Source organism: Podarcis raffonei, chromosome 2 (assembly GCF_027172205.1).
Source record: "Podarcis raffonei isolate rPodRaf1 chromosome 2, rPodRaf1.pri, whole genome shotgun sequence".
Taxonomy (NCBI): Eukaryota; Metazoa; Chordata; class Lepidosauria; order Squamata; family Lacertidae; genus Podarcis; species Podarcis raffonei.
This window is the reverse complement of record NC_070603.1, coordinates 33,876,169-33,902,868: the sequence shown is the minus strand read 5'-3', so window position 1 is coordinate 33,902,868 and position 26,700 is coordinate 33,876,169. Positions and strand designations below refer to the sequence as shown.

The following is a 26,700-nucleotide window of genomic DNA, read 5'->3' as shown; positions in this document are numbered from 1 at the left end:
GCAAGTACTCAGGTCTCTCCTTCTTAGTCTCTGCAGCTCGGGAGATGTTGGTGGGTTACTAGACCCAGGGGCCGCCTCAGTCTCCCCTGACCAAACCGGTAGTGGAGCAGCTGTAAGTGATTGCCCAGCAGAGGGCAACGAGGTAATCCCCGCAGGGCAGGGCAGGCTCAGGCCCCTGACTCGGCTCTGTTTGTTGCAGGGGAACCTGTGCAGACTGGGACTCTTCAGGATCAGGCCCCAGACTTGGTTTAGATAATGCCTGAGGCAAAGGATCCGGTGCAGACTGAGTCTCCTCTGGTTCCGAGTCCGAGCCTGAGTCCCAGGCCATCACAGGCTAAATACTTAAGGCTGAATGTGTGACGAGATGCCATGTGGCTCCAGCGCCATTTAGGGAAATGAGCTCGCTTGTGGGTTTCCCACAGGCACCTGGCTGGCCACTGTTTGAGAACAGGATGCTGAACTAGATGGGTTGTTGGCCTGATCCAGCAGGGTCAAGAACCCCAATAAGTTGGGTGGGCCCGATGATCAACTTTCCCCTTCTCTTCCACTCAGGTAGTTGGCGTGAAAGACGAGCGAATGGGAGAGGAGATCTGCGCCAGCATCAGAGTGAAAGCTGGAGAAGAGTGCACAGTAGAAGAAGTCAAGGCATTTTGCAAAGGGAAGGTAGGAACTTTGAGATGGGTGGGTGTGTTCTGGCCCCCCCTCAATAAAAAGAAAGAGCAAGCTCTCCATCCAGTGGTGAGAGTTGAGGTTCTGTCAAGGGCTGCTTCCAGAAGGGTGGTTCCTAGCTCAGCCCAATCATTGCTCTTCCGTTGCAAGCTATACGTGGAATTGCAATCGATGTCCCACACTATCAGGAGGATTGTGCTTCTCAAGGTGTGCATTCCACTATGTTCTGTATACATCCATGGGGGCATGGCACAGCTGCTGTGGGTAGGGCCATTTGAACCTCAGCACACGTCCACTATAAGTGGTGCTAAGAGCATCTACAGTCGTACCTTGGTTCTCAAATGTTTTGGCTCCTGAACGATTGAAACCCAGAAGTGACTGTTCTGGTTTTCAAACGTTCTTTTGGAAGCTGAACGTCTGACGGAGCTTCTGCGGCTTCCGATTGGCTGCAGGAGCTTCCTGCAGCCAATCAGAAGCTGCGCTTTGGTTTTTGAATGCTTTGGAACGACTGTATGCTTGTCACATTTGGGCTGCTCTTCTGTTCTTTGGGAAAAAACAACTGGGCTTTCTGTAGTCTGAGGAAAGACGGAAGGACTGTATGATAGGATGACAGCCTCAGGCTGTCATAAAAAGTGACTGAATAAGCATGGCAGTTCCGCACTAAATGCCTAGTGTGGAAGCTCCCGCTGTCTTAATATCAGTTGGGGATATGGCTTTAGATAAAATGCAGTTTTGTATTCCATGTTGGAGAGGCACTTGCTCTGAGTCCTGCTCAAGCAGGGAACAGCAAGCCCGCTATATAAAGATTGAGTCAGTCCATAGACATTGGCTTTTCTTTTGCAGATCGCTCACTTCAAGATCCCTCGGTACATAGTGTTTGTGAAGGATTTCCCGCTCACCGTCTCGGGCAAGGTGAGTGACAGTCCAAAGGCTTTTGCTTGCTTAGCCCCAGTAGGTTGCATGGTGCTTTGCGGAGTGCAGGAAGATCCCTGCCTCGAGGAACTTGCAAACTAAACCGGTTACAGCGGAATCACAGGGGAGGGGAAGAGGAGGTGGTGTAAACAGGGAAGGAGTGTTTGCAGTTGCTTGAGTTACATGGGCTTGGGCCTAGTTACAGACTACTGGGTATGGAACTAGTAGATGGGTGGGCCACAAGTGGGTTTTGAAGAGGAATTTGAAGATGTAGGAGTGGTGGCATCTAGGAGGCAGTGACTAGCATATGAAGGGCAGCAGATAATAGAAGGTGGGATTTTTTGAGGGAGGTTGAGACTTTTAGGTGATGGAGAATGGTGGAGTCGAGGAAGTGAAGATCATAAGGGGAGACATATCAGGATGATAAGATAAAGGGGGAAAGGACTTGGAGAGATTTGAAGGAAAGGACAAGAATGAATCCAGGAGAAGATGGGAAGTCAGGGTAGGGTTTTAAGGAGAGGCATCGCATCATCAGAGCAAGGAGAGACAAGTGAATGACTTTGGCAGCAGAGTTCTGGGTAGAGGTGAGGGGTCCAAAGTGAGGCAACATAGAGAGGGAGAGAGCACTTTATGGTAGCCTAAATGAGAGATGGTCATAGGCATGGACCAAAATATTTGCAGAGGGACAACCAGTATGTTTGCAATGCTGTAACCAATCCCTTCCTTCTTTCCTTCCTGTTCCAATCTTAGATTCAGAAATACAAACTGAGGGAGCGAATGGAGAAGCATCTTCAGCTTTGAACCCAACAACCCAATGCAACCCAAAATTAACATTTCTTCTGCCAACTTTTATACTTCAGCTTTCTAAGCCGTTAAGAGAGCTGGCAACCTGCCTTAACATAGCAATCACCAGCCTGCCTTAAGATGCTTTAGTCAGGCCTACTTAAAACAACATGGGGTTTTTTCTAATAAATAAAAATTCTGTTTCTTTAGCAGAGATTACTTCTTTGTGTTAAGAAATTCCACCTCACTTTGTTAAAAATACAAAACTTGTTTGTATGTCTGGGAATGGTATCCAGAAATACGATTTCCTCCCAGTAAGGAGGACCGTAAGGGAATTCTCATTGCTCCTTGTGATCAGAGCACATCATGGAAGAGACATAGTCCTGCCTTTCCCTCTACTGCATCCTGTGCAGTTCTTTTATTAGAAATTGTAGTTTTGGAGGAATAGTGGTGCATGCAAAGGGATAGAAAAGAATGCCAGGGTGCTGAAAATTAAGTCCCATGTAGGAACATTAAGAGCTATCGTGTTGCAAATTACAAGCCAAAAGAAGGGGAAAGTACTTTTTAGCAGTCGGAAAGGCTTCATGGGAAGAAGAGCATAGTCACCTGAAACATGCTCATATTGGATTTGTAGGAGCAAATCTGTTAATTTTGGCACTTTTGCATTGTGATTCTCTTTTGGACGCCCTGTTGTTTCATTTTCTGCCAAACACTAATAGGCTACGGTGATTGAACCTCTCATCTTCTCATTAGTCAGGTCATCCACACACACCAAAAGTGTCTGGAGCAACTTGCCTGAGAAGGGTGGTGAACCTGATGTAGCAAGGAGCAGGGGGTGAGATCTGCTTGATCACTTGCCTACCTTTTGGTAACTGAAATGGAGCACCATTTATTGGACTCCCAGGGATTAGCCAGATGTGACGCAGTGGATCCATGATCAGGCTCTCTCAGGTTTGTGTTTGTGTTTTCATTTTAGAGTAGATAACAGTGGGGCATCTTTATTGAGAGCTAGATTGGGACTAGTAGCACCTTAAAGACCAACTAAGTTAGTTCTTGGTATGAGCTTTCGTGTGCATGCAGATGGTATCTGAAGAAGTGTGCATGCACACGAAAGCTCATACCAAGAACTAACTTAGTTGGTCTTTAAGGTGCTACTGGAAGGAATTTTTTTGTTTTTTTTTTTTTTGACTATGGCAGACCAACACGGCTACCTATCTGTAACTAGCTACCTAGATTGGGACTGTAGTTCTGGGAGAGGACCATTCTGTGCCTCCCCCCCCCCAATTTAAATTGCTCCTCCCTCACTGTGGTACCTGTATGCTTTCCCCTATAGGGAAATTAGCAGCTAACACACACACACACCCCTCTATAATTGCAATTACGTTTTTCTTTTGTAAATGTAATTGCTCCTGATTTCCTATGTCACATCTTACACAGGTACTATTTGTTTATTGCTGTAAGCTGCTGTGAGCTGCATTTTGTTAAAAAGGCGACTGATAAGTTTAATTCATAGTAATCCTCAGTGCTTTTTTAAAAAAGAAAAATAGGTCCAGTACTCATCATGATGTTGTTACATTAAGTGCCACACTTTCTAACAGAAAGGTGCCAGTACTGCGTACTCTTGAGTATCCCCTGGAAAAAAAGGCATTGCTAATAATAATAATAATGGCCACATATTTAATTCAAGACAACACCCTTGTGACCAAAAGGAAAGGAAAGAGCAGATTCCTGTGGCTTTAGAGGTATGAATCAACCCAGAGCCTTCTGCCCATGGAGGAAATACCTGGATCAGGAGGCGTGAGAGCATTAGAAAAGGACTTGGGAGCTGAGCTCTTTCATCACTTCCACAGCAACCAACTCCCTGCTATGGACTGGAGGAGGTAGTTCCTCTTTCCAGTTCTTTTGAGTGCAAGCCATGAAGTTGAATCTTCCCACACATTAGATTTCTCATCTGCTTTATTTCCGATTCAAAACAGGTATTGATGCCATAGAAATTCAAAACTTCAAATCCCACAGGTTGGAATGCATCTAGGATGTGTTTGCTTTTACGGGAGCGTTATTAGGGCACCTCCCAACCATGATACTGAACCGCAGAAGTTGGTGTGTAACACTTTTCTTTTCTGACTGCAGCTCCCCACGCCAGCAGAATTTGATCTTGGTTCTGTTTTGTTATAAAGCTACTACTCTTCCTCCTCACCTTCGATGACCTACCCTGAGCTTTTCCTTCTTTTACTCTGTGGCTGCACGTAACAACGTGATTTCGCTATGCTTTCTGAATGGTCTTACGTACTGCATTATAGCACTGGTGGGTATTGCAGTATGTAGCTGGTTTCCAAACAAATTAAGTGAAGTATGCAGTGAATTTCCTCTCTCCCTTTATCTAGTAGAACAAGACCCCTGGGGGAAGTTTGAGATCAGTCATTAGCAATGAAGATGTGACTCCTTGTCACAGAGCGATTTCAGAAGCAAAATGAAACATGGAAGTTGTTCTTCATCTCTTAAAGAAACAGCCAGGGTTTTCTCAGGAAAAAAGGAAGGTGGTCAGGGTGTGTCTCCTCCGTAACTTTTCTGGCTCTCCCAGCTGAAGCGTGGTTTCTGCCCATGGAAGCAGAACACAAGGGGCCTCCATATGTTGCTTTGTTGCTGAAAGAAAACAGAATCCAGGTCAGGTCAAGAAAGGATTTCATTATGAGAGCCAGTGTGGTGTAGTGGTTAAGAGCGGTAGACTCGTAATCTGGTGAACCGGGTTTGCTTCCCCGCTTCTCCACATGCAGCTGCTGGGTGACCTTGCGCTAGTCACACTTCTCTGAAGTCTCTCAGCCTCACTCACCTCACAGAGTGTTTGTTGTGGGGGAGGAAGCGAAAGGAGAATGTTAGCCACTTTGCGACTCCTTTGGGTAGTGATAAAGCGGGATATCAAATCCACACTCTTCTCTTCTTCTATGTGAATGTTTGATGTCATAATTAGTTTGAGACTAGGGGATGAGAAGGGAAATAAGATCCCTCCCACAGATGTCAAATGGATGGACAACAACTATCACTTTTAGTACACAAAAGGGTGCTACTACACTCTCCAGTGACGCTCACTGGACCTCAACATTGCCAGTTGTTTCTTTTCTGTTATGTCTCCACTATAGATAAAATGTAAAGGTAAGGTAAAGGACCCCTGGACGGTTAAGTCCAGTCAAAGGCAACTATAGGGTTGCAGTTCTCATCTCACTTTCAGGCCAAGGAAGCCAACATTTGTCCACAGACAGCTTTCCGGGTCATGTGGCCAGCATGACTATACCGCTTCTGGAGCAACGGGACACCGTGACAGAAACCAGAGTGCACGGAAATGCCATTTACCTTCCTGTCGCAGCAGTACCTATTTACCTGGAGTGATTAAGAGCCCAGTTACGGCCCATCAAACATGCAAGAAACATGTGCTAACTATTTAAAAATTAAAAATACACCATAGATTTTCCCAGCCCACATATGAAATATCCACACGTTTCATTGTCCTTTAAGAACAATATGAAATTATCTCACAAGAAGATTTTAGTTGCCATTTTAAGCTTAGCAGCTGTGTGCCACAGATGCACAAAATATACTTACATGGTGATAGGCCCCTGTACTGGATTCTGCAACACAGGAGAATGCCCAGCTTCTTTGATGGGAAAGGAAGTTAGGAGTTGGGGTGAAACGCTGAAAGAAATCCCAAAAACTCGAAATAAGCACTGAGTAACGTATGCTGCTTCTCTAGTCTTAATCAGTTTGGGAGGAATTTGGCAATGGGAACAGCTTGAGATGGCTGGAGATGCTGGAGAGGCTGTGAGATAATTATGTCAGACCTCACATTATTAACACTTTCTTTAATAACACTACTTAAAAAAAAAAGTAGAGGTGGGAAAAGGATGCAGAAAAGTACAACCAAAATTATTAATTAATGGTGGCGGATGGAGCAACTTCCCTTTGAGGAAAGGTTGCAATGTTTGAGGTGTTTTTAGTTTAGATAAAAGGCAAGCAAGAGCCTCCAAAGCATGGTTACGTCACACTTTGCCTGCAGAGCTGGCAGCCCCTCACCCTTTTTCGAACACCCTTCCTTGTGGAGTGTTCCTTCAGCCTCTTCTCCCCTCTCCTTGGGAGTCTTCCGGGCAGCTGGTCTCTGAGCTGCCCCCCATCCCACCCCAAAGAGAGGTGCCTCCCAGAGGCACCATTCACCTGGGGAGCTGGTAGCCAGGGCTGCTGCAACAAACAGCCGTGTAAGCCTTTGGGAGGCAGAGGCACAAGAGGGCATCAGAGGAGGGAGGGAAGGAAAGAGGGGCAGAGGCCAGGGTTGCCCTGCGGCACCCCTGACCATCATTCAAGGCACCCCAGGGTGCCACAGCACATTGGTTGTAAACCACTGCAGTAGACCTTGTCTTACATACTTACCTTGCCAAGTAAAAAGTTACTATACGAGACATGTTGTGACCCTGTTATCGGGCCACATTGCCAGAGTGAAACTCTCCTATGATTTCTCAATAATCCCCTTTCCCGCCAATTAGCTCTTTCTTTGCACAGCTTCCCCACTTGCCCATACCAGGGTGTTTTTAAAGAACAAAAATTGAATGCATCAGATTGCAACCAGTGAAGTTCCTTTGAGAGTAGACCCAATGAAACAAATAAACCTATGTTGGTCGTGTACAGTGTATTAATTGGCTTCAGTGGATCTACTTCGAGTAGGACTAGCATTAGCTACCATCCGCACAGCCTTAATCCCCTGTTGTCGCAATGACCTCTACCCCCTCAGCATATGCAAAGATACAAACCTTCCACAGCCCCACAGACAGCACGTTCAGTATCAGGAGAGACATCATGAAAAATAGCATGCAGCAGAAGGACTCCACAAGGTTCCCCTTCATCTTGGTTTCCCTGTGTTTGTCTCTTCCTCCCTCCCTCTCTTTATAAAGGTTGCCAGACAAGGGGGAAATCCTCATCGCCAGGCCACGGTGATTTCAATGCGTCATCACTCTGTGTTTGGGGAACCCCCTGGGTCCTGTCACCTAAGAACTTCCTTATTATTTCTGCAGCAGAAGCACTTTCTTTTTGGTGTGTCTTTTGAATCGGGTGACACTGAGACCACATCCTGAAGGAACGGAAAATTCTCATATAAGGGAACTGGTTTCCTTCCCATTAACTGTGCTAGTGTGACACACACACACGCACGCCCCCAGATGTGGTACGAAGGTAGCAGGCCTGTCAGAGTTTCTGGGATTCGCTGAACCCCTGCAGGCTCTGACGGATACAATAATTAGGAAATAAAACTTATTCGCCATAAATCTCTTCTTTTTTAAAAATATTGTCTGCAAAATGCCTCCACGCCACACATGCAAACACAGCTGCTCCCCCCCAAAACAGGCTTCTTGGAAGTGTATTGACCATTGCATTATGTATAGACATTTACACAAGCTTAGAGAGCAAGATGGATGGTTAACCCTGAGAATAGTGGAATAGTGTTTCAGTGGAGATCCCCCAATGCTCTAACAGCAGCACTAACATCTAGTTTCAGTTCCATAGAAACTGTTGCCTGCATGGATGCCATGTTTGTGTGATTTCCCAACAGAGATGAGTGCAGGGCAAGGAGCTATTGGTGGTCGTCATGGGCTTGTACACAAAGGCTTTCCCTCTTTTATGGTGCTGAATGTTCCTTCAGGCTTCCTTCGCTTATTAACCCTGGTTTCCCCTGAAGTCTCATGCACATGCACATCTCTGCCTAACCTGTCCAAACATTCTCTTCTAGTCATGGCCTTCTCCTGTCCATTTCTCCCATCCAGTGACAGGGGAAAGGGATGCGGGGGGTGCGTGTCGCCCCGGGTGTCATCACTGAGGGGGGTGACAAAATGACAAAAAGATGAGTTTTTTAAAAATATTTTTTTAAAAAATTGGGCTCACGAAACTTTTTAGTTCAGTCAACAAACGTAACGAAATGTGGCTGGCACTGGGCACCACACTGTGAGGTCTGGCACTTACCGCAGGTTCCTGCAGCGTGCCCGAGCCACGCATCTCTCCTGGGAGTGAGATGGTGGCTTGGACGCCTACAGGCTCTGCGCTACCTGAAACGGCAGCGTGGGACTTGCGTCTGCCCACCACCTCTCCCTCAGCAAAGAAGGAAGATTTTATAAGAATTCGTAACAATTAAGAATCAACAAATCCCCTTAACGAGAAAAAACTTGTTAACACTTATTGTCGACAATAAAGAGGTTCAGATTTCAGGCAATTATAGGAGAGTCAGGGATATCAGATAAAAGACAATGGTAGTAACAATCCAGCAAAAGACTAACATAGCTACTGCTCTGGATTTTATTTCATTGTACACACTCTTCTACAAATCCAGAAACTACTTCCACATTTTTACATGGATGAAACGTCCCTCAAATGACAACTTTCTATTTGCAGGATGGAATTCATGGGAGAGAATATAAATGCATTCTTCCAGCTGTAGCATAACGTTCTCCCCTAAGGGGTGGATAATTGGGACTTTAAAGTACAGTATTAAAAGATTTGAATAAGACCAGAAGCCAGGCAGTTTGTGTATTTGTGTGTGACGCTAACTAGCCTCTCATTTGCTCGACCTTTTGTTGCCATGGTTGGGAGTCTTCTGAAATACTAAGAGGCATCTGATATTTTTGGGTTGTACTCTTAATAGCTACCAAGTGACCGCACTACCTCCAGAAAGCATAGGTGTGCCATCTGCTGTCTAGCAGCTGGAACTGTACTCATTTCAATGGCTTGCGCATGATACCACAGATGTTGACCCACCAATTCAAGGTACCGTACTTCATGTGCTTTATATAACACAGTGGTGTCCAAACTTTTTTCAAAGAGGGCCAGACTTGATGAAGAGAAGGGCCGTGGGGGCCAATCAAAGTTCCTGAAACGGACTTTGGACATGCCTGATATAGCATAACCTACATATTGATTCAGCTAAAATAAAAAAGTGTCCGGAGTAAATAACTCCATGCCCTAGGGCTTTTCAAAGGTCGTTATTAGGTTTTTATTCTGTTTTTCCTAGGTGTGTCCTGTTTCACAGGTTAATGAGGGTAAATGGGGGGGGGGGGTTTTGAAGTGCCAAGGCAATGGAGAAGATTGTCCATGGCTGTGTATACAACATACATTGAAAGCACATTGACATCCCCCAAAGGGTGCTGAACCTCTGTAAGGAGTACATTTCCTGGGATTCTTTGGGAAAAGCCACGTGCTTTGCTTGTTTCCATGATCCCCACTGCCTGTCGCTACCAGACACTTCAGCAACCAGTTCTGGGGCTATTTCCAAAAAGCCAAACCAGAAGTTTCATAAATGAGTCCTACAAGCGCTGAGGGTCTATATTTGTACTGAAAACCCTGCTCTAGATTTATGTGAGATAACACACACACACCTGCCTATGAATCTATCTATAGAATTCCACTCATCTTCCAAGCAAAGTTTTGCGCAGCCTATGTAGTCCCTACCGCCCCCCACTTCCTCCTGCAAATGTATATTCCTCCTCTCCTGCAAATTTATATTCTCCCAACCTCCCTTTGAGGCGAGTCAGGCTAAGAAATAATAACGGTTGTCCCCAGGTCTAGTGCTGACACGCCAACCAACCATAGCTGTCAACCTTCCCTTTTTTCACGGGAAATTCCCTTATTCCAGCGTCGTTTCCCGCTGCTATCCCGGATTGTTAGATATCCCATAGATTGTCCCCGGGACAGGTGAGGCTGCTGATCCCTTATTTTCAAATCTGAAAGTTGACAACTATGCAACCAATCCATCCCAGGGTTACGTGTGCGCGCGCGCGAGATACCGCTCGATGAGTGCTGAAAACTATAAAGCGCACTCTGCACATGCTTAGTGAGCTGCACTTCCGTTAACCGCCATCCTGCGAGTTCTCATGCTAGATCCTTACAGAGAAGAAAAGGGACCGGTTTTTTTTTTAATTATAAAAAAGCGCATTATTTATTTATTTTTACTGTGCAAAGCAACGTGGGCCAGATAAGCGCCAGCCGAGCCCAGCCTCTCCAGCCCTCCCCGTCGCTAGGGGCGGACTCCTCGTCGCCTCCGCCCGTCAGGTGGCGGAAGAGATCTCCGGGACCCGAGAACAGCGCCGAGCGGCATGGGCGCCCTTGACAAGCTCAGGGCGGCGCTCCCGGCTGGCCTAAGGGCAGTCCGGCCGCCGCCTGAGAGGCTCTTCGGAGGCGCCTCCGCCGCGCAGCTCCGCCCTCGGCCTCCCGCTCCGGAAGCGGCGGCGACCGCCGCGCTCTACGTCCACGTGAGTCCGGCGGGAAGCGGAACGCGACCCACCACGCGCGATAGGGAGGAAAAAAACATTTTATGCGCTTGCGCACGCCGGCTTCCCCGCGAGCGTTGTAAAACGGACTTTTGCGCATGCGTACCGCACCGCGAAGTAAAGCTGCTCCTCCTTTTCCTGAGGCGCTGAGTAACTCCCGCCAAATCGACTGCTGGGAATACCTTCCACACATTCCTTTTAGTAAAGTGCGCATGCGCCTTTCCTTAGGCGTTCTCTAAGTCCGGAAGGAGGGTTTGCCATGTTTCCTTTACAGGCCTCTTTCCCTCACCTCCAGTGCGCTTGCGTGGGGTCTGAACTGGTGAAAGTACAGTACGCTTCCTCGACGGAGCGGTTCTCACTCTGCGCATGCGCATGATGGTGATAATATGTCTTACATTCTCCCCACCCCCACAAAAGACCCCCCTCTTACTGAGGACTTGCATGTGTTTTACAATCACAACACAGATGGTTATGACTCAACGAGAGTTGCACCATAACTGAGGAGGAAAATACTACGGACAGATCAGATACATAGAGATTTATCTACCTCATCTACTTTCTAAGAAGTGTATAATGAATTCTGCTCAGCCAAAAGCCCAATAGATTTCCTCTGAAACAGAAATACGTGGCAACATGGCATTTTACCCCAGACTAAGCACACCTCTCTCATAGTTGACAGTCTTTCCTTGCCTTCACTCTTCCATGTCTGCCTTTGTCCTTTTTCTGTCTACTTAAGAGACAAACTACACATTATTAACACAACAGGTTGTTGCTTCCTGAGCAGTATGGTTTGATTTTCAACTGAGGGGGGTTATATGAATGCTCCTACATGTTAAAAACAACAAAAACCTACTAATGCATCAGGAAGAATATATGTAGCACATCCCCATGAGTAATTGGGTTATTTTTGGAGGCCCTCTTCAGGAAAGAGTCCTGGAAAACCACCTGTGCTGACTTTCTGTGAATTGGTCTTAAAATACCATTCTGCTCTTGCTCTTCCCCACGTAATTCCATATTTGTGTTTGGAACCACAACTGATTTTATTTCAGAACAAGTTCATGTAGAAGACTAGGTTGCCTTGTGCTACACTTCCTCCAGCAATCATCCTCTTCCCAAGCATAATTCATAATGCAATACTAACGATATCTCCACAGAAGGAAGTCCTATTGAATGCAATGCTGCTTACACCCAGGTTAAATTTCCCACATAACTCCTTTGTAGAGTCCTCTCTTAAACATTTCACCTGCCCAAAAATATATGGACTGAAAGACATGATGGTCACGATGACTGGAAAGCCTTTGAAGTTTAGCCAAAGCTAGAGATAGAGCATCTTTATGAAATAAAACGGGTTTGTGGTTGTTTTTTACTTGGGCCGGCATTTATTGGCTGAGATTAAACTCTGTTGAGTAGGACTAAGTCTATAGTGCAATAAGTATATTTGTATTCTGAATCTACCATGTTTATAAAACATGCTGGTAGTCACTATGTGCCTTTGGGGTAGAATGAGTGCAGAGTTAAATATTTTGCATTCCAAGCCATTTTATTGATTGCCCCTCTTGGTAGATAGAAGTGTTACAGGCTTTGGTCTGGCAAGATGTTGACGATAGCAGGACACAGCAGGGTGAAGGTACCAGAAAGTGTTTTAAGTCTTAACAAATAAGAATTCTATTGTTTCCTTGGTCTCTTAGTGGCCCTACTGTGAGAAACGCTGCAGCTACTGCAACTTCAACAAGTACATTCCCCGAAATCTTGATGAGAAGAAAATGAGGAACTGTCTTGTTCAGGAGGCCCAGACCCTGATCCAACTCAGCCAAGTCAAGAGGTTAGCATAGCGGAAGATGAGGGGGAGGTTTTGAACAGTCAGGATTTACAGTCAGGGAACTTTGGAAGGAACGGGAAAGAGATGAGTTTTACAACAAAGCCAGCAGCTGCTCTTGCGTTGGGGATTTTAGTGGTTTGGAATAAGCCAAATATATTCAGTACAGATGCTCTTCACCATTAAAGGACAGTGGCTTTTGTGAAATCCTACAGAAGTTTGAAGTCTTTCTGATCAGTGGGAGCGTTATGTTGTATATTTGTTAAGTGGCTTGTAAACTGCTATAGGAAGATTTATTTATTTTATTGAAAAGCAGTAGACAAAAAAAAAGGCAATGAGATGTATGGCTGAGACGTATATAGCTCAACACTGTGGGTTCCTCAGATATGTCCCTCTTACCCTCCTTGGTTTTGCAGAATCACATCAGTGTTCTTTGGTGGAGGGACACCAAGCCTGGCCAACCCGCTCACCATTGCTGCTGTCCTGGACACTGTCTCCCAGTGTGCCCATTTAGCAGAAGGCACTGAGGTTACATTGGAAGCCAATCCCACTTCAGCAGATGCCTCATGCCTGGCTGAGTTCCAGAAAGCTGGTGTCAATCGCCTCTCCATTGGTGTCCAGGTGAGGTGACGGGTGCATTGCTTTCAGGGCTGTATTAATCTGTGCTGATCCAGTTACAATATTCCTTTTGGGAGAAGTTTCTAAAAAGCATTTATGGAAATGTTTGGCAACTTGCATTTGTCCAAAATGTTTGAGCTTCCCACTCCATTCTTTAGCATCTCTCTTCCTCCCCTTTCCTGCCCGTAGTGTGCCAGAAACAGCAAACAGTTACTTATGGAATAAATATCTCAGAATAGTCCAGGATAACCACCAATCTGACCTGTGAGAAATTCCTTTCTTGTTACTGTTTTTCTACATCCACAATTTTAAAAGTAAGAGTTAAATTTGGCAAGGGAGAAAGCAAACAACAACCTGGGGGTCAGTGTAAGATTTCAGTTGGGGAAGGAGTTAAAGCACACACCTCCTTTGTTGCTCTGATCAACCCCCCCCCCCAAGAATGTATTTCAAAGGGGAGAGGGAGGAAATGGGAAATCCCTTGTGCAAACTGTTTTTGGCCACCAGACTCTTCACTTTTTGCTCCCATTGGTTCTTGCTTGCACCTGACATTAAAAAATCTTCATGCTCTAATAGTGTTTTCACTCTTGCCTTACTCATATCTCTTTCCCAACACTTGCACCACTTCTTCTCCTGATAAATGAGGCAAATATACTCATGTTTTCCCGTCCTCATCAACAGTCACTTAATAATACTGAACTGAAACTCCTTGGAAGGAACCACACATCTTGTGACGCTCTACAAACTTTAGAAGAAGCCAAGAAGCTCTTTGCAGGCCGTACTTCCATTGACCTCATATTTGGACTCCCGGGTCAGACCAATGCATCGTGGACCCAGGGTCTGGAGAAACTGCTCACCGTGTGTGATGACCACATTTCTCTCTACCAGCTGACACTGGAGAGGGGTACTTCGCTTTTCAAGCAAGTCCACCAGGGCTCCCTGCCCATGCCTGATCCGGATGTAGTATCAGAGATGTACGAGTGCTCCCGGCATGTTCTGCAAAGTTCAGGTTTCCATCAGTACGAGGTCTCCAATTTTGCTAGGAATGTAAGTCTGTTACTTTGCCTAGAACCTCTGCTATATAGCTTAAATCAGGAGTGGGGACCTTACTCAGTCCAAGGGCAGCATCCAAACATTGTGAATCTTTCCCACACACCAATTCATACACACCAATGTCACCCACTTCCGTCCATTCTCACGTATAATACAGACCATACCAATACCCATTCATGTTTGTTTTCTCCCCGCTCCAACACACACACTCTGACCACACCTCCAAATAATTAGGCTTGAAAAAGCATTGGAGTTGCAGTCTCCACAAAGATCTCGCTCTCACACACACATATACAACAGCTAAGCTTGAAAACAGTTTCCCATTGGAGTCATTGGGAGACTTTTTTTCAACACAATTGCCACAGGTGGAGGGTAACTGGGGTTGGGGGTCATAGCTGCTAAGGGAAAGGTTAACCTTCTCCCTGTGTGCTGACACACACACACACACACACACACACACACAGAGAGAGAGAGAGAGAGAGAGAGAGAGAGAGAGAGAGAGAGTTTTCAAGCCTGACAAGCAAGAGGAACTTTTTTCAGTGTGGGGGTTGCTGAATATGGTTAACCCTTCCCTCTTCAGTTGCAACCACTCCAAAAAAAACACAAAACAATCCCCCCAAACCGAGGGGATATGCAGAGAAGCACCCATGGGTCTCATCCAGTCTTCAGATGGATTGGTGGCGGGGTTCCTCTGGCCTAAGCAGAAGGGAGTAGACAAAATAATTTCAGATAATGAAATAAGCTTGCTTGCTTGCTTGTGTATGTGTAGGAAAGAAAGAGAAGAATATCATCCAGCTACAGAAGTGAAGCAAACATGCTCTGAGGATGCCTTCTTAGCAAAGAACAGAGCATGTTATGGAAGGCAGTAGACACAGGCTGAGACTGATAGTCAGAAGGCTTAGTTCCCATCCCAAGAGAGAGCTTTAAATCTGAGCTTTCCGCTTTCTCACAAAACTTGAATGCTGGATCCACTGAGTTGCTGAACGTCCTCAGGAGTCAGTCTCTAAAGGGTGCCCAGCATGGTGTAACATTTGACTACCTATTCCTTAGTGGTTATGCTGTTCTGTTTCTTTTCCCCCTGCAGGGGGCACTTAGTACCCACAACCTGTCCTATTGGCAAGGGAGTCAATATATCGGGATTGGACCAGGTGAGCATTGCTTGGGGAGATGAGAGGGGCCAGCCACTTCCCAATCTGGGCTCTCCAAGGTGCTTTTCAGATGGCACCATTTTAGCTGTGCTTCATGTTCGACGTGAGTTGTTGGGGAAGGATGACCTCAGCCATCTGATGGCTGGGCAGTTATGCACATTTGCTTCCCATACCCTCTAGAGATGAAGAATTAAGCCACAGCCCTGGCTGCCTCTTTCCTAGGAGCCCATGGGAGATTTGTGCCGTGGGGAGATGGCAAGGTCCATCGGGAGGCCAGGATACAGACTTTGGAGCCAGATGTATGGATGAAGGAGGTGTTGGCCGTTGGGCACGGGACCCGGAAGCGGACTGAACTCAGCAAACTGGATATGTAAGCAGAAGGGGAGCCGAGGAGGCAGTTTTATCCCCATGTACTTGAGTAGAATTCCTTCAAACCATGGTAATGCAGCGGGAACACCTTGGATTCAAGTTTTGACTTGACCACGAACTCAGTAGTTGCCCATAGGCATGCCATGACTGCTTAGGCCCCCATCTGCAATAGGGGAATACAGTGGTACCTCGGGTTACATACGCTTCAGGTTACATACACTTCAGGTTACAGACTCCGCTAACCCAGAAATAGTACCTCGAGTTAAGAACTTTAGCTCAGGATGAGAACAGAAATCGCGCGCTGGCGCAGTGGGAGGCCCCATTAGCTAAAGTGGTGCTTCAGGTTAAGAACAGTTTCAGGTTAAGAATGGACCTCCGGAACGAATTAAGTACTTAACCCGAGGTACCACTGTACTAAGACCTACATTACCTTGCTGTTAGGATTTCTGAGAAAATCCATGTGAAATGCTTTGAACACTCCAACTAAGAAGGGGGAAGGGGAGGATTTTCAGCTCAAGGGCCTCATTCCCTCAAGTCAATCTTTTAGGGTGGCAGTGGTGGGTGGGGCCAGAGGCAAGGAATGGATGGAGCCACAGTGACTCTTACGTTTGATATGGTGGCTACATTTCAGCTGTGGAGAATCCAGAGGCATACTCATCTCTCCACCCTTCAACTGGGCCAGGGTTTCCCAAACTTGGGTCTCCAGTTGCTTTTGGACTACAGTTCACATCATCCCCAGCCACTGGTCCTGCTAGCTGGGGATGATGAGAGTTGTAGTCCAACAACAGCTGGAGACCTAAGTTTGGGAAACTGATCTAGGCAAACAGGAGGCATTCTCACAGTTCAGGAACAAAGCCCTAGAGTGGGTGTGGCCTGTGGGGAGTCCCAAAGGCTGGCCAGTTTCTCCATCTGTGTTCTAAAGCTCTACATAAACACCAATTATGTTTTAAAATATATAATGCTTGAAATAGCAGGTAAAGTTGGTTCAGTGCATGTGTCCTCTGTCTAGACCAGGCATAGCCAAACATGGCCCTCCAGATGTTTTGGGACTACAACTCCCATCATCCCTAGATAACAGGACCAGTGGTCAGGGATGATGGGAATTGTAGTCCCAAAATAGCCATGCCTGGTCTAGGCTAACCTACAGTTGCTAGGAATGGTGTGTGCAGAAAAAGCAGTACAGGTTTCTGGTGACTATTCCTAGGTTGCTAGAGAGTTCTATGTCCTTGTGTTATGTTACCCCGTGACTGTCTCCTTTGCAGGCTGGAAGAGGTTCTGATGTTGGGGCTTCGTATGGATATAGGAATTACACACAAGGTGAGGTGTGATTGTGCCAGCAACTGCACTTGCAGCCAACTGGGTGGGACTGAAATTTTCAGTGCCCTAACTCCGGAGCTTTTGGCAGAAATGGCCTGTTACTTCCTCTTTTTCTGAACTTTCTCTGTCTTTTCAACAAGCTACTCAGCAGGTAGAATCAAAAGAATTAAAGAGAAATGAGTGGCCAAGAAGCAAAATACGTGACCAGCACCAGTGGTTTGAATCTGCTTTTAAAAGATTGGATTTTTATTCCTTTTGGAGAAAGCTTTGAAAAACCTGCTGGTTGTGGTTGCTAAATGAATGAAAGCTGGAAATAACCTTCGTGGGATTTCCACTGGCCACGAGGCTCTCAATTTTAGGAACTGCAGATTTCCCCCGCCCTCGGTTTATTTTCCTTAAAACACACATTGTTGCTTTCAGTGGTCCAACAAGGAGAGAATTAGCTGTTGCCTAAAGCAACCCACAGGGACATGGGTGGCGCTGTGGTCTAAACCACTGAGCCTAGGGCTTGCTGATTGGAAGGTTGGCGGTTTGAATCCCCGTGACGGGGTGAGCTCCCGATGCTCGGTCCCAGCTCCTGCCAACCTAGCAGTTCGAAAGCACGCCAAAAGTGCAAGTAGATAAATAGGTACTGCTATAGTGGGAAGGTAAATGGTGTTTCTGTGCGCTGTTCTGGTTTTGCCAGAAGCGGCTTAGTCATGCGGGTCAAATGACCCTGAAAAACTGTATGCGGACAAATGTCAGCTCCCTCGGCCAGTAAAGCGAGATGAGCACTGCAACCCCAGAGTCGTTAGCGACTGGACTTAACTGTCAGGGGTCCTTTGCTTTTACCTTTAAAGCAACCCCCTGCACCTTTCTCTCTCTCCAACTTTTATTCAGAGTTATATTTGTTTCCTTGCATCTATCAGCAGCATCCAGTTATGCACACTGGGAGCAGGAAAGAAAAGGGAAATAACATGGTTATATCTGACCAAAAGCATTACTAGGGTGGGGAAAAACAACTGAACACTGAGCTTCTTAATTTGGCAGCAGTGCTGTGTCAGGCATCTTTTCGAGTAGTACTGTAAGCCACACCAGGAACTGGGACCATGGGGCTCTCCAGATGTTCTTGCGACTCCAGCTCCCATCAATCCCAGCCAACATGGCTGGTGGTCCGAGATGATGGGAGCCAAGTTCAACATTGGGAGGGTCATGTTTCCCATTCCTGCCCTAAATCTTCACCCCTCCAACAAAGACAAAAATGGTGAAGTCAAGCTTTGAAAATCAAACCAATTCAAGCTTGCCAACTCACTTAGCATATTTTGGTTATGGTAGAAATCTAGAAACCGCTAGACCATTTTGCACAGTCCCAGTGCAGGCTGAGATGAAAACAACGATATACTTCCACCCTTGCTGCAACTTAACTTGCCAGGCTTACTCCCAACGATGGTTTGTTGCCAACAATATAAAAGGGGTATTGGGATTCAAATATGGGTTTATACCAAACTAGCATCTAGATTCTGTTTTAGAAACTGGCATGGCCGCTCAGTTACTGACCTTCATTACAAAGATGCAATCAACCTAGGATTTCAGAAAGATATGCTAGCTTGAATGCTGGTTACCAAGGACAGAAGGGAAAAAAAGCAAAAAAGGATTTATTTATTTTTACATATGTACATTGCTTCTTGCCCTTTGGTGTTAGGAGTCTCCAAAGGTAGCCAGAAAATAAATAAAGACCATATAAAACCAATTTACAACAACTCATAAATCAACAACTCATAAAATCAGTAAATGATATACTTCAAGCAATATGTAGAGCTGGGTTGCACATAATACAAACTATGGCTTAGTGCAAATGGAGAAATCACAGCCATTTTGCTTCTGCTTCCGTCTTGCTGCTGCAGTCGCACTGCTGTGAGCCAAGCCATACCTTGGCTTAGGGTGTCATCTGAACCCAGGCTTGAGGTTTGTGTTGCTCCAGTCAAGCCATGAGCTGTAACTATGGGGTGTTCTGGGTTTACAGCTTGCAATTTGTCTGGAGCAGGGAAACCCAAAGCCTAGGTTAAGACAACATGCTTAGCCAAGGCAAGGCTTAGCTCACAGCAACGCAGCAGGGGGAGGAGCGTTCTCCAGGAACACTCACACTAAGCCATGGTTTGTTTGGTGTAGTGTTATATGCAAACTTGATAGCAGAATGGGAGGCTAGGGAAGGGAGTTACTGCCCTTCCTGAAAATTTCTGGGGAACTAGAGCATCCTTGAGGACGTGCCGCAAGAGAATAGGTCCAACTTCTTGAGGACGCCAGTTTAAACTCTGGTGGCGGAGGGGATCAACCAGAGCAGGGCCCCATCATATGGTCTTAAAAGTATATGAGAGGCTGAGGAATTCATTGCGAGGACTTTATAACTGACATTTGGAAGTCCATCCCCCCAGCTCATTAGTGTTCTGATAGGACATGAACTGCAAAGCAAATTCTTGAAACTATCAATCAACACCCATCTTAGCAGCATTTCTTTTTCTTTTTTTAAAAATATTTTTTATTAACAAACCAATCATATCACATTAGTTCCAAATTACAAAACCGAATTTTAAATTTTTGTTGGGGGTACCCATGCTTCAAGCTCAGAAAGGGATCCAATCATCTCTTATTTCTGCTGCTTTGATGTTCACAGTTCTGTCCATTCATCTCTTTGTTGTTTTCCTTTACAAATCATCTTTCAATCTTCTTGTTATCGTATTTTTTTCCTTTCTTTATAACCTCTGAAAGTCTCCACAAGCGAGTTGAAACAAACGTTGTTATAGTCCTGTGTGGATTTTCACATTAATCCAAAAGTCATATTCAGACGGCAGACGCCATTTCAGCACTTCCATAGAAAACAGTCTTAGCGTCTGCTCATTAGCTTTCACAGACCCGTTGCTCCAACATCAATCTTTTCAGGGGGTTCTGCCAGATCAAACACATAGTCAAGTATGATAACAAAGCCGTGGCTTCCTCCCCCTCTTGACCATCAATCCTGCAACAGAGCCTGTCTTGTCATGGCGGTTCTCTTTTAGAACTGTGTCATCCCAAAAGCCTTCCATTTCCTTTCCAGATCTTCCACAAAGCAAAGCCTTTAGTTAATGATTCGTTTCCACACAGTTCACTTGTTATTGGTTATTGCAACGGCCATCCTAGCAGCATTTCTTTTCTACAGCACTGGCTACAATTTGCCCCTGACTTCAGCCTGTGGGATGCATTTGGAGAATCGGAGGAAGTGAAAGAGCTGGAGGAGGGCGGTTTGCTGCTTCTAGACGACAAGTAAGGGGCCCCTACGGGTTCATCATGTTTCTCTGTGAAGAAAGATGCTGTTGTCCGCTGTGGAAGATTAATCCATGTCCTTGTCGGTGGGGATTGGTGTTTTTTTTTGCAGGGGACTTAGGTGTTCTTGGAGAGGCCTGGCTGTGTTGGATTCTCTGCTGCTGACACTTCTCAACCAGTTCCAGAAAGCCTGGGTGGAAAGAGAAAAAACGTCCAATCAAACCTGAAGTCCCTACTTAGGTTCCTTAAGAAGTAAAGGATCGCAGGAAGCAGCCTTATACTGGGTAGGGCAGGACACTAGGGATTAGGAATGTTCCAACCTTGTGCACTGACTCACACTACCATCCGGGGATAGTAATTTAGCCATCTTGATCTCATTTTCTCCGCCTACTAAAGCTGGGATAATGACCATGAGCCTTGCAGATGAAATACACGTTATGGAACCACAGCATTCTCATGATGTTAGTAGCAAGGAGGGAAAACAAGGCAACAAAATGGAATGCAGGGCATTGATCTGTGCAGGGGTAGGGCCCACATCCTCAGGTGACATGCCCTGATGGCGTCACTAATCACTGGTCCAACAGGCTGAACGAGTAACTTTCTACATAGGATGACATTTCAGCCATTGTCCATTAAACCCATAGCTAAAAGCACAATGCAAACTTATACTTCAGAGGTAGGATGACTATATTTCAGGGGTGATTTAAATTGAGAAAGCACCGTATTTTTTGCTCTATAAGACGCACCAGACCACAAGACGCACCTAGTTTTTGGAGGAGGAAAACAAGAAAAAAAATATTCTGAATCTCAGAAGCCAGAACAACAAGAGGGATCGCTGCGCGGTGAAAGCAGCAATCCCTCTTGCTGTTCTGGCTTCTGGGATAGCTGCGCAGCCTGCATTTGCTCCATAAGACACACACACATTTCCCCTTACTTTTTAGGAGGGAAAAAGTGAGTCTTATAGAGCAAAAAATACAGTATGTTGGCTAGATGAGCTTCAAGTTTCCTACTAGATATAATTTTGGTTGTGTGTGGAGATTATAGTCGCACATTTTGAGAACCGCGGTGGAATTCAAATGACTCCAGCTAATTTATTTGACAAATGAAATAAAGAGTTCAGTTAGGTTTTATACACATTATATACAAACTGCCATGCATGGACTCTGGACAGCAGGAAACGTGCTCCATTTTGCATTTACTGGCTAACACAGTAACACAGAGACCGGTGATGATAATAATAATAATAATTAAAAAAAAAGTAAACAGAAACGTGACATGTCTTTTCTGCTCAGGTTCATCCACTGGGAAGGTGGGGTGTGCAAAGGTGTGTCAGCTAACTTGATGCACACTGTGCTGATTGGCTGACTCCTGTGATGTCACCAGGAAACTTCCTTGTGCTCATTCCCTGGAGCAATGCTGCACTGTTTTTTTGAAGGCAATGAAGAGAAGGGTGAACACATGAACAGGAGAGTTTGGAAAAATAAATTAAAAAGGACAGCTGACCTGAAGCATGCTGGAAGTACAAGACTAATTGCTGAGCCAGTATCTGATTTGCTGATATGCACATAAGTTGTTTTGGGCTCACCCAACAGCCGAAGACCAAATCAAGCTCTCTTATACTGTTTAATTTTATTCTTAAAAGCACACAAACAACCTAACTTTTAAAACATCAATAAAATTCAGTTCCAGAGACTAACAGGCTCTTTTTAAATATTATGCCTGGAGCTTTTGCACCTTAACTGTGAAAATAATTTAAGATATGTAAAATAATATGGCAGAAGCATGGAAAGACCTGGAATCAAAGCAACAATATGCAGCTTAAAGTTCATCTCACCAACCTGGTGAAAAGTTCTTACTTAGCATGTTGTTGTTGTTTTTTTTGCCAAAATTGAATAAGATTCCTGAGGTGAAACTACTTTAATGCTGCTTTTTAAGGGAACAAGCCTAGCAATCTCCTGTGCTGTTGGTTTTCTCGCCGCAGGATAGGCTTTAAAAATAATTTCTTGTAAGCCACACAGGAAATTCGTTGCAGGGTGAGATTTAGATCCTAAATAAAACAGACTTGTAAGTGGGGTAACAACACCAAACACAGCTTCACTAAACATGCAAAAAGTTTGTGAGTTTTGCACCTTGGTACAATTGCATGGAGGTAAATGGGCTGCTAGGTCATTTCTAACTTACCCATCAGGGGTTTGTGTGTGTATAACCTCTCTCATGAAAAACTGCCTCTTCTTTCCAAATGCAGGGAGAGAGACAAACACACTCACATCTAAGGGCTGATTAAAATCAGTAAAGCAATTAAAGCTTATTACAATCACTCTGGGAGGCAAGACTAAACTACTAGGGCAGGAATTAAACTTAAAGTGGAATAATTACAGCTTTAATTGCAGCTTCTTTTTACGCTGGATTTCCATCTACTCTTCACTAGTGTGCACATAACTTTTTAATAGATTTACTATGACTAACAGTCTTTAATATTTGCCATTCTCCTCCTTGCAGTTGCTAAGCTATAGAATCTGCAATGTAAATAGGACAAGCAGACACATTCCCTGCCCGCCAGCTTATAATTTAAAATAGACATGTGAGGAAAAGGAGAGATAAGGACATAAAATATAGGAGATATGGGCTGAGTTGGAGCGGGGTGCAGAAGAGAAGGGGGGGAGTTCTAATAGAAAAATAGTACATTTCAGAGAGGATCTGGAAGATGGTATAGTGTGGATTTTGGTGGGAAGGGAATTCAGTTAATAACAGGGGGGGGGGCAGATATGGCAAAGTACATAGAAGCCAAAATTGAACAGGAGAACAGAACCAGGAGAAGTAATGTGGGAAAGAAAAAAGAGGAGGCAAAAGGGTTGACATATTAAAAGGGGAAATGGCTGTATAAGAGAAGTTTATATGAACAAGGCAGCCAGTTAAAGATGGGAAAATAGGAACAATGTGGTCAAAACCATGGGAAGAAAGAACAAGCCCAAGAGCCATAGGATATATCTGCATAGCAAATAGTTGAGGGTTGCCTTTAGCTTGTGCTAGACTCCTCCAGTTGGCTAAATGGACAATATGGTGTTGTCTCTTCAGCAACATGGTTGTATGGCAAAGAAATTGCACGAAATTACAATTGCAGTCTAGGAACACATCTATTACTCACATCCTTCCCAAAGCAAGTTTGGAACCTGTTGAGGCAGCAATAGCTTTGCAATAGGAGAGCTCCTTATGATCTCGTGCCTCTGTTATTTGAACCGCAAAGCATATTTAGACCTCACTGGTAAATTAGATTTGACGAAATGTTTTCGAAATTTAGGCTGGAATCCTGAACATATTTGCTTGGCAGAGATTCAAACTGAAATCACCGAGACTTGCTTCTGACTAAATATGGTCAAGATTTAACTGAAAGCAAGGAAGGAAAGAAGGGAACATGTTTTCAGATAATCCCCTGAAAACAACTTTCTATTATATGAGCAAGGAAATGTGTGTACAGTTAAACCAGATGAGCCAAAGGAGCATTCAATTATTTTGGTTTTTTTTTATGAGATATTTATTAAGATTTTACAAAAAGCAAAAGTTAACAGGATAAGAAAAAAAAGACAAAAAAAAGAATCAATACAAAAAATACAAAAATACATGAAAAAAGTAAATACAAAATACAAAAGAGAAATAAATAGAAAAAGTTAAAAACAAATCCATTTTTTCCATATATTTAAACTCGTTTACTTGTTTCCTTGACCTCCTCACACCTCCCTTTTTTGTATTTCCGTTCACATAGTTCAGCAAATCCTTACCCTCTTTCATTTATCTTAACTCTATATCTTAACATATTATAACTGTATATTTTCATCCATTATCAGTCCATTTTTACATATTCTTATTAACCTTGTTGCTAATGCCACTTAATTTCAATCCAACATTATTTTAACATTCATTAATTTTACAATATTTCTGCAGATAGTCTTTGAATTTCTTCCAATCTTCTTCCACCGACTCTTCTCCCTGGTCTCGGATTCTGCCAGTCATTTCCGCCAGTTCCATATAGTCCATCACCTTCATCTGCCACTCTTCCAGGGTGGGTAAATCTTGTGTCTTCCAATACTTTACAATAAGTATTCTTGCTGCTGTTGTAGCATACATAAAGAAAGTTCTGTCCTTCTTTGGCACCAATTGGCCGACTATGCCCAGGAGAAAGGCCTCTGGTTTCTTCAAGAAGGTATATTTAAATACCTTTTTCATTTCATTATAGATCATCTCCCAGAAAGCCTTAATCTTTGGGCACGTCCACCAAAGGTGAAAGACTGTACCTTCATTTTCTTTACATTTCCAACATTTATTATCGGGCAAATGATAGATTTTTGCAAGCTTGACTGGTGTCATGTACCACCTGTATATCATTTTCATAATATTCTCTCTTAAGGCATTACATGCCGTAAATTTCATACCTGTGGTCCACAACTGTTCCCAGTCAGCAAACATAATGTTGTGTCCAACATCTTGTGCCCATTTAATCATAGCAGATTTAACCGTTTCATACTGCGTATTCCATTTCAACAGCAAGTTATACATTCTTGAAAGTATCTTAGTTTTGGGATCTAACAGCTCTGTTTCCAATTTTGATTTTTCCACCTGGAAGCCAATTTTTTTGTCCAAATTATAAGCCTCCCTTATTTGATAATAGTGAAGCCAGTCTCGCACTTTGTCTTTTAATTTCTCAAAACTCTGCAATTTCAATTTGTCTCCTTCTTGCTCCAGAATTTCCCAATATTTCGGCCATTTGGCCTCCATGTTGAGCTTTTTCTGAGCCTTTGCTTCCATCGGTGATAACCACCTTGGGGTTTTATTTTCAAGTAAGTCTTTGTATCTTATCCAGACATTAAACAATGCTTTCCTGACAATATGGTTTTTAAATGCTTTATGTGCTTTAACCTTGTCGTACCACTAATCATTTTGAATGCTTGGACATTCTAGTTATAAAATACAAAATAATTTGTCCCATATGGAATTTGATGCAGGGGACCTGTGTGGTCTGGTTTAAAAGAAGAAGAAAAGAAATGGCCAACATACAATGATTTCCCCTCTAACAAACAGCTTATGACCTTCCCCCCCTTTTGCCATTTTAGTTTCTCTCTCCCCCCCTTAAAAAAGAGAAAATATTATAGGCATTTTGACATACATGCTTTGGTCCCCTCCCTCCCCAAAACAGCATAATTTGCCAAAAACCAATGACAGCAGGCAGCAAAGTGTTCAAGCCTCCCACAACTGTATTTTTAAAGCCACCTACACAATTAACAATTGTTAATTCTTTAAATGCAGTATCACTTGCTTTGGCCATTATATATATATATATATATATATATATATATATATATATTTGCATATGATAATTGCTAGTAAGGTAGCAGAATTCTTATCCTAAAGCAAACGTTTATTCTCAAATACGGGGGGGGGGGAGTGGAGGGGTGTCCTCCCAGTCCAGTTCTTCCTTGTAGCATTTCCTACGCTAGGATTTTATTTTGGAACTGTCAGGAGCTCACTGGGCGTCTCCTGCAACACTTACGTTTTTACATCACTTGGTAAACATGTAAACTAATGGGACTTTTCCTGTCACCGTCATATCCGAGTTTATGGAGAAACAAGCCTGCCTCAATGGAGTAGGCGGGGAAAACAATGGAATAAGTACCAAAACCCCCGAACTGCGGTGGCGACACCACTTGCTCGCGTATTTGCATCCATGCGGGGGCGGCGCACCCTCTGCTACTTCCCATTTTTAGAAGGTGAAAAGGAAGGGGGATTTGCTCAAGAGTTGGAGGCAGCCGATTGGGTGTTTGTGGAGTTCAGAAAGGCCATCCTATTCTGCCGCTCCTCTTGCAACTGGAGCCTTGGTGTGTGAACTCGCCACTGGCAGAGGTAATAATAATAATAATAATTACACCCCGCCCATCTGGCTGGTTTTCCCCAGCCACTCTGGGCGGCTTCCAATAGAACACTAAAATACAAAAACCTATTAAACATTAAGAACTTCCCTAAACAGGGCTGCCTTCAGATGTCTTCTAAAAGTCTGGTAATTATTTTTCTCATTGACATCTGGTTGGGGAGCATCAAAAACAGCAGCAGCAGAAAAGAGAAGGTGGCGTCTGGTGTTAAGCACAAGGTCTGAACTCGCTCCGGGATGACTGTGGGCAGGATTCATGCGCTACAGGGGTTAGACTAGATGAGACTTGGGGGTCCCTTCCAACGCTATGATTCACAAATGAACCAGGAAGGCAAGCAGGGAGCCACTACTTAGCAGGCATTGCCGCGCAACACAACGGGTGCTTTTTCCTTGGAGCCTATGCAGCAAAGCGCGTCTCACAGCAGCTCAACGCGCTTCCACAGCTGATCTGCAAAACCTGCTCAGCGAGGCACGCGCGGCGCGACTCGCCTATTGCCACGGGGTTTTGCACTGCTGCGCCGGCGCGCGCGGAAC

General features: G+C 44.6%; 2 protein-coding genes and 1 long non-coding RNA gene across 4 annotated transcripts in view; 2 read left to right on the top strand and 1 right to left on the bottom strand.

The window, feature by feature from the left end:
- ACSF2 (acyl-CoA synthetase family member 2) overlaps positions 1-2,573 on the top strand; it is a 54,796-nt gene extending 52,223 nt beyond the window's left edge. For both annotated transcript variants that reach the window (XM_053375786.1, XM_053375787.1), the window contains exons 14-16: positions 553-663; positions 1,513-1,581; positions 2,332-2,573. In XM_053375786.1, the coding sequence (XP_053231761.1) occupies positions 553-663; positions 1,513-1,581; positions 2,332-2,382 (231 nt within the window). In that variant the 3' untranslated portion in view covers positions 2,383-2,573. The remainder of the gene's footprint in view (positions 1-552; positions 664-1,512; positions 1,582-2,331) is intronic.
- A 7,869-nt stretch (positions 2,574-10,442) lies between these two features.
- RSAD1 (radical S-adenosyl methionine domain containing 1) lies at positions 10,443-21,050 on the top strand. Its single transcript, XM_053375791.1, has 9 exons — positions 10,443-10,637; positions 12,344-12,477; positions 12,888-13,092; positions 13,768-14,133; positions 15,224-15,287; positions 15,510-15,657; positions 16,919-16,973; positions 20,146-20,249; positions 20,362-21,050. Exons 1-9 carry the CDS (start codon positions 10,482-10,484, stop codon positions 20,474-20,476), a joined length of 1,347 nt encoding a protein of 448 aa, XP_053231766.1. The 5' UTR covers positions 10,443-10,481; the 3' UTR covers positions 20,477-21,050.
- On the bottom strand, positions 20,158-26,124 carry LOC128407435 (uncharacterized). The gene is made up of 2 exons (XR_008328803.1): positions 25,792-26,124; positions 20,158-20,439 (listed from the first exon to the last, which is right to left on the bottom strand). It is a non-coding gene; the product is annotated as an uncharacterized LOC128407435 (long non-coding RNA).
- Between the last annotated feature and the right edge of the window lie 576 nt (positions 26,125-26,700).